The 8,027-nt window shown below is 40.0% G+C and overlaps 1 protein-coding gene across 1 annotated transcript in view; it reads right to left on the minus strand.

Annotated features, from left to right (window-relative positions):
- LOC108228479 (C-C chemokine receptor type 1-like) overlaps positions 1–771 on the minus strand; it is a 4,931-nt gene extending 4,160 nt beyond the window's left edge. Inside the window, exon 1 of the mRNA XM_037973269.1 lies at positions 390–771. Coding sequence (XP_037829197.1) covers positions 390–568 — 179 coding nt within the window. The 5' untranslated portion in view covers positions 569–771. The remainder of the gene's footprint in view (positions 1–389) is intronic.
- Positions 772–8,027: the final 7,256 nt, after the last annotated feature.

Genomic DNA, 8,027 nt, shown 5'->3' on the forward strand with positions numbered 1-8,027 from the left:
ATAGCGCTTTATCTAGTCCAAGGACCCCAAAGCGCTTTACACTACAATCATTCACCCATTCATCCACACATTCACACACTGATGGTGGTAAGCTTGAAGGCCAAAGTCTTATCAATTCTGCCTGGAATTTATGTCAACAGAAGCTCGTTGCCCTCTTGCCTGTGAACATCTGTGAACGTGATTCATGGACTTTTCTACAAACACACACACAGAAATGCATCATACCGCCTCCTACCGTCTGGAAACACAAACACACATTCTCATACTCATACTCTGCCATTTAATAATGAATACGTCTAAATAAGGTGTAAGTATCACAAAGTGCTACCAAAGTATCAATACAAAAATCAATGTTAATAAAAGTTGTGTTGATTTGTTGGTCTACTCACCGATGAATGATAACCAGGACCAGCCCATTGCCAAAGAGACTGACAATAAACAGAAAGTAGTAAAGGACTGAAATCTGAGCTCCCAGCTTGTTGTCCCCATCATGGCTACACAGTGCAACCAACATGGAGGGATCGTCAGTGTCATTATCATAGTCCTGATCAAATGTTGTTGTTTCCATCTTTGTTTTTAGTAAAAATCTGCACCAAGCTGAAATGAAACAATCCAGTTTCACACTATCAGTGGGAGCTTCAAAAATATTTACAAAAATGTGGTGATAATTAAAGTATGTTTTTACCAGAAAGATGAAAAGACAGAATAAGATGAGTTGTCCTACGGCCTGGCCAGCTCAGACTCATCTGCTTCAGACTCTGAGTCTGTCTGACACACAGATCACTCAGAAATAAGTCATCAAGTTCCTCACAATGATTTCTGTGCTGGAATATATGTGTGTAGGAGAGATTTACTGAAAGTTCAGCAGTCTTTAAACAGTTTTAATTCAGATAAAACTGAACAGTAGAATGTATATGTGGTAAATATCTGACTGATGGCAGAGTTCAGAGTCTGAGATGAAATGTGTAAAATCAACACACTATAATCAGATCAGTTGGAAGAAATGCTTCAGACAATGCTCTGTCTTTTAATTTTACAGACATACAAGCGGCACAGTGGGCAGAGCTTAGATCTGACGCCTGGGCCTTTCTCTGCACATGTGGGTTTTCTTTCAGTACTCCAGTTTCCTCCCAATGACCAAAAACATGCATATTAGGTTGATAACTAAGTTAGTGTAATAAGACATTAATTCGATTTGTGTTGTGGAGGGTCATGTAGTGTTCAGATCTAGCCTTTTGGCTCATGTGTGAGAGCTTAGTTTTCTCCTGGTCATTGTCTCTTAACAGAAACATATTCCCACATCATCCCACTTTCACAACACATTAGTAACTGTAAAGAATTCAGACAGGAAATGAAATGTGCTGATGACACTGTTACAGTCAGCCTCACCCAGACAGTTTCCAGAATGGACTCACATTGTTCTGTTTCATCTGACCTCACTGATTGTCCTTTTTAATTCTTTTTGTATCCTTTGTCTCCTATTTATTCCTTGACCTAAATGTCCTTGTTTTTCTCCTGGCATGGCTTATTGTTTGAGAAACACCATCCAGTCCTGGTGGGTAGGGTTCTCTCCACACAAAACTTGATGTTGTTCGTAATGTTGAGGCTGTCACTGTCCTCCTGGGGACACTGCCTTTTATGGTGACAGAAAACTTTGTAAACATTAGTCTGAAATTAGGGTGTTTTACTTTTTAAGCATAACTATGTCAAACTACTCTGTTATGATACAAAAATGCATGACGTCTACAGTAGGAAAAACAAGGAAGGCTTATTATACAGTCATTTAGGGGTTTTATTCCTTAGCTGTTTTTTCAGTAGAATTAAAAAGCAGTCTAAATCAAGCCAGATTTTTATTTAATAATATCCTTCAAATTACAGCACCTGCAGAAGGCTGCATCTCCATAAACTGCATTTTTGCTGATATTTAATGGAGTGTTTGACATTTTAATTATGTGCAAAAAAATGTTTGTATGATCTTCATTTTTACCCAGAAGAAGAGATTTTCCTAGGTTTTTAGGTACAGCCTTTGTAAATACTCTTTAGTGACCATACAGGCTTATCAGGACCTTTAGATGAGGTCCAATAAATCAGCATATATAAAATGTTACATTTAATTTTTTATTAAATATTTATTTTATTTAATATATATATTTATGTATATTTTTAATATAAACCATCCACTAGGAAGTACAAGCCAGTGTGTCTCGTGCTGGTACCAAACCCAGGTAAATGGTGAGGGTTGGGTCCGGAAGGGCATCCGGGAAAAAAACACTTTTGCCTAAACAAACTTGCAAGCGACACCATACCAGATCAGTAAAGGCCTGAGTTAACAACGACTGCCACCAGTGCTGTTGACAAACAGGTGCTGAAACTGTGCTACTGTTAGTCAAAGACCCTAAAGAGGTTAACGTCCCAGGAGACAAAGGGAGAAGAGGAAAGGCAAACGTGTAAGACTGAGGGTAGCAAAGCTAAACGTAGGGACAATGACAGGCAAAGGTAGGGAGCTACCTGACATGATGTAGAACATGAAGGTAGATTTATTATGTGTGCAAGAGACCAAGTGGAAAGGCAGCAAGTCTCGCAGCATTGGGGCAGGGTTTAAGCTGTTTTACCATGATGTGGATAGGAAGAGAAATGAAGTAGGGGTGGTCCTGGAGGAGGAGTTGGCAAGGAATGTAGTCGAAGTAAAAGGGACTCAGATGAGGTGATGTGTCTGAAAGTACTAGTAGAAGCTCTGAGTGGTTATACTATACAGGTTGGATGTGATGTAGAGCAGAGGTCCCCACCCCCGAGCCACGGACCAGTACCAGTCTGTGGCTCATTTGGTACCGAGCTGCACAGAAAGAATAATTAACTCACAGTATTTCCATTTTTTTTTTCTTTGGAGTCTGAACAACATTTATTTTGAAAACTGACCGGATTCTCTCCACTACATCCGTCTCTGACTCTTGAGGTGTGTCAGAACCCTTATCTAGGTCACGTGATCCGTTACCGCTAAAAACAAACCCACAAGCAGCAACACGAGTAAAAAACAAACGTCTGGAAGACTAGATGGACCGTCTGGTTACTGAGAAACAGACTCAGGGCTCCACTGATTCAGTTGGATTCTTTGTGCACTTTATATTTGTGGTGTATCTTATTTTGAAGGGCATGTTTAAACACAGAGAACATCAGGAGGAGGAGAGGCTGTTATTCATGTTGATGACTCAATACCAGGACACAACTAACAAAGCTGTGAGGACACGCTGGATTTACGTTTATTATGTTTTAAAAGATACCCCCGTTTTCATGCTGGTTGTATCATTTTATTTTGTTGAATTTATCTGCCACACCTTTAAAGGCCGGTCTGTGAAAATCTGTCTGATAATGAACTGGTCTGTGGAGCTAAAAAGGCTGGGGACTATTGATGTAGAGGAGAAAGACAAATTCTGGAATGATCTCGATGAAGAGATGGAGAGTTCACAGAGAGAAGAGAGTGGTGATCGCAGCAGATCTGAATGTTGGTGAAGGAAACAGATGAGGAAGTGCTGGGCAGGTTTGGTGTCAACACGGTTAATACAGGAATCCTAGAGTTGAATTTACTACCTTTTACCACCTAATTTATTACTTCTACAATATTTTTACTACCAACACAAAATCGATCAGCAGCCTTTTTGGGGGGAAGCTGTGGATTCACAGAATGTAAGACTCATGTAAGATGTCTCACTGAAGACAAAACTTGATGCCACTTACTTGACGGTGTAACTGTGACTTTGTCTTGACAAATCGTATATTGTAACCACAGTAAGTTATAGTAAAAGACTAAATATTTAAGCCTAACTGTCTTTATTAATTAAGAACTGTTATAAACACGTGTGAGTAGTTTTTTGTAAGTATTTACATAATTAAAAAAACAAGACAATTGTTTTGTATTTTTTTATTGATAATATTGTATGAACAAATTTGAGTAACTGTTATGATGCCACTTGTCAAATCTTACTTTTTATTTATTAGAGGAAGCAAAGAGTCAGCAGAAACAGTTTGGCTCAAATATCTGCTATAAATTACAGTATGGTCACAATATATGATAAATGCTATCATATTCTGTGAATGTCTATATTTCAATAATGGTCATGAAGTCAGTAGTCAGACTTTTTATTCTTTGGAGGAAGGAGAGAGTCACCAGAAGCAGTTTGATTCAACTAACACCTTGGTTTGCTTGTCTTTTTCTTTCCTTTCTCCTTCTGCATTTATTTCCCCCCTCCCTCGACCTCTGCTCCCCTCCTCTTCTACAAAGCTTACGTTCTTAGGGTAACACGCTATTCCTTGAGGCCAAGTTATGGTGTAAAAACACAACAGCGCCCCCTACGGTCACAACATACGGTGTAACAAATGCAATACTTGGCCTTGTAGCTAAACTTGAGATTGCAGTTGCATTGCTCTGTGTAGCACCAAAAAACGAAATAGGGATCTGCCCCCCCCCTCACACAAATCCACTGCTGGCAAAGATAACAAAGATAGCAAAGGCAAAACAGGAGGTGTATGATGAGCGAAACAAGAGGCTGGAAACTAAGGAGGGAGAGAAGGACTTGTATCGGCTGGCAAGACAGAGGGATCAGGCTGGAAAGGATGTGCAGCAGGTTAGGCTTGTTAAAGATAGAAATTATAATGTGCTAACAATCAAGGAGAGTGTGACTGGAAGATAGAAGTAGTACTTTGAGGAGCTAATAAATGAAGAAAATGAAAAATAAAGAAGAGTAGAGGTTATAAAAACTATATAGAATGGAAATGTCTAGGAGAAATGGCAGTGAGATTTTTGATAATTCGACGGCATTTTTGAGATTGAGAAAATGTTGGTGCAAATTTTTAAGAACAAGGGTGATGTACAGAGTTGTAAAAAATACAGAGGAATTAAGTTGATGAGCCACACAATGAAGGTCTGGGAGAGAGTTGTGGAAGCTAGACTTAGACACTAAGTGACTATTTGTGAACAGCAGGATGGTTTTATGCCATGAAAGTGCACCACATTTGTTATATTTGCTTTGAGAATGCCAATGAAGTAGTAGAGAGAGGGTCAGAAAGAACTTCATTGTGTTTTTATGGATTTAGAAAAAGCATATGACAGGGTGCCGAGGGAGCTGTGATCTTGTATGAGGACATCTGGAGTGGCAGAGAAGTATGTTAGACTGGTACAGGACATGTATGAGGACAGCAGGACAGTGGTGAGGTGAGCTGTAGGAGGGACAGATAGCTTTAATGTAATGAGATCTCCTATTATTTCCCAGATCTCATACTGTTTCTTCTTCTGTGGAGGTGGGACTGCATCAAGGATCGGCTCTGAGCCCCTTCTTATTTACTCTGGTGATGGACAGACTAATAGGTGAGGACAGGCAGGAATCCCTGTGGACTATGATGTTTGCAGGTGACATTGTGATCTGTGGTGAGAACAGTGAACAGGTGGAAGAGAACTTGGAGAGGTGGAGGTCTGGACTTGAAAGAAAAGTCAGCCGTAGCAAGACAGAGTACATGACTGTGAATGAGAGGGAGGCAGGAGGAACAGTGAGGCTACAAGGAGATGATGTCAAAAAAGTGCAGGATTTCAAGAAAAAAACTGGGAGTGTGGTAAAAAGATGACCACACTCCCAGTTTTTTAGAGGCAAGTTTCAGAAGTAATTTGTGGCAAAAGAGTGGCAGAAAAGGTCAAAGGAAAGGTTTACAGACAGGGGTGAGACCAGATATGTTTGATGGTTTGGATACAGTGGGACTGACAAAAAGACAGGAGACAGAACTGGAAGTGGCAGAGCTGAAGATGCTGAGGTTCTCCTTGGGAGGGACAAGGATGGATAGGATTAGGAATGAGGTCATCGTGGTATAGCAGAGAGATTCACATTCTTTGTTTTTTCTACAACCATTTTTTAAACTAAGTAATTTCATCATATAGTCTTTTGTTCAGGTTAGTGAATGTCTTTCCCTTGGCAGAACAGTTTGTTTTGGTGTCTGTTTTAGGTTGAGGGGTTCCTCTGCTGTATCAGTTCTTGGTGGTTCATTTGAGCAGAGCAAGTCTTGCTGCATTATGTTTTTTCCCCCTATCACTAAGTGTTAGGATTTCAGGTTTTTGCCAAATGAGAGCACCCAGGAGACGAACGGACACAGGAGACAAAAGTAAGGAAGGGCCAGGATCTGAAAAAGGTAAGTCACATGAGTTTGTCTCTTCATTCGTTTGTGGTACAGAGGTAAGTTCAAAAGTAGGAAGCTTACGGTGGTGGCAAGGTGAGGGCGCGGGGGTGCGGTTCCAGGAATCCAAGGTGAATATATACTCCTGATCAAAATCTTAAGACCAGCCAAAAAATTGCAAGAATTTGCATTTTACACTAATGGATCTTAAGAAGGTTCTAAGTAGAGCTTCACAATGTTAAAGGAAAAAAATCAGCATAAGAGACAAGAACTTTTGAGCAGGGAATTTTCTGCAAACTGCATTTACACTCAAACATGATTTTTTCAGCTGATCAAAAGTTTAAGACCATAGTCTTTAAAAGCCAAAAGTTGTGCAAAAATCTGGATTCCATGTCATTTTCTGTCAAGTCTTTACACTGTCAAGACCTCCTGATGGCAAAAGCAAAAAAGCTCACTGACTTTGAACGTGGTAGGATTGTTGTGCTGCATAAGCAAGGCCTCTCACAACGTGCCATCGCTGCTGAGGTTGGACGCAGTAAGACAGTCATTTTGCATTTTTTAAATGATCCTGAAGGTTATGGAACAAAAAAGTCAAGTGGTAGACCCCAAAAAATTTCACCTGCTCTGAGCCGCAGGATCAGATTGGCTGTCCATCAAGACACGGGACGATCCTCTACCCAAATTAAGACTATTACTGGTGCTGACTGCAGCCCAATAACCATCAGACGGCATCTGTGAGAGAAGGGCTTCAGAAACAAAAACCGTCTTCAAAGGCCACGTCGTCTTCAACGCCACAAAATTGTCCGTTTGGACTTTGCAAGGGTGCACCAAACATGGGACATTGGGTAAAAAGCAAGGTATGTCGCACACCGAAATAACAGTCATACTCGTTGGATTCCAGCCAAACCCGGGGGATTTTTATTGACACAATTACTCTTGATCAGCTTGCCCAAAAATCCCAAAGTATCTTTGAAACAGGGTGTATTTAAACAGATGAAATACACTGGTGTCTATTACATACTTCTGACCAGTTTGTGATTGGTCAGAAGTTTACATAACTCCTACGACACTGAGTCTGGCTCAACCCATTGTGTTTCCTGTGTTCCAGGAAACCAGACGATTCCTGTGTTCCAGGAATCGTCTTGTTATCACCACCACTGTTCCATGAAGTTCTGGCAAAAACAACCGGACATTCTTGACATTTGAACAGAGCTCCTTTTCCAGGTTCTGGTGAACCCTGCAACATTTCTGCACTCTCCTCCACATTCCCCCCTTTTTTCAAAATATTGAAAACTAATGCATACTAATAAAGGTTTATATGGTGCTATAAGAATATCTATCTGATTACCTAAAGGTGGGTTAAAAATCAAACATATGCCGGTGTGATAACATAAAAACAAAAGTAAGAAGCTATGACTAAACTGTAAAAAGCAACATAATGCAAATAAAATATAAAGAAGCGTGATATAAAACAAAATTGAAAAACATGAAGTAAAACAAAATATACATACAAATGTCAAACTGAAAAAAAGCACATTCCTTTAGAATGTGAGTGTGCATGTATATGTATGTATTATTTAATATGCATTTAATAGCATTATTATTAAGATATTCCAATTTTAACAACCAAAGCTCCTCATTCTCCTAAAATTCCCTCTAAACTAGCGTTTCTCAACGGGGGCGGTACCGCCCCCTGGAGGGCGTTGAGAGGATGACGGGGCAGCAATATTTTCCAAAAGGGGGCCTTCATATTCTTTTGGGGGGCGTTTACTTGAAGGTAAAGTTTACACAAAAGATTCACAACATCAGTTTGAACTTTGAACTACTTGCAAAAATATTGTGGCCTAAAACATTAAAACCGGCACAGAACTGCA

Source organism: Kryptolebias marmoratus, linkage group LG21 (assembly GCF_001649575.2).
Source record: "Kryptolebias marmoratus isolate JLee-2015 linkage group LG21, ASM164957v2, whole genome shotgun sequence".
Lineage (NCBI taxonomy): Eukaryota > Metazoa > Chordata > Actinopteri > Cyprinodontiformes > Rivulidae > Kryptolebias > Kryptolebias marmoratus.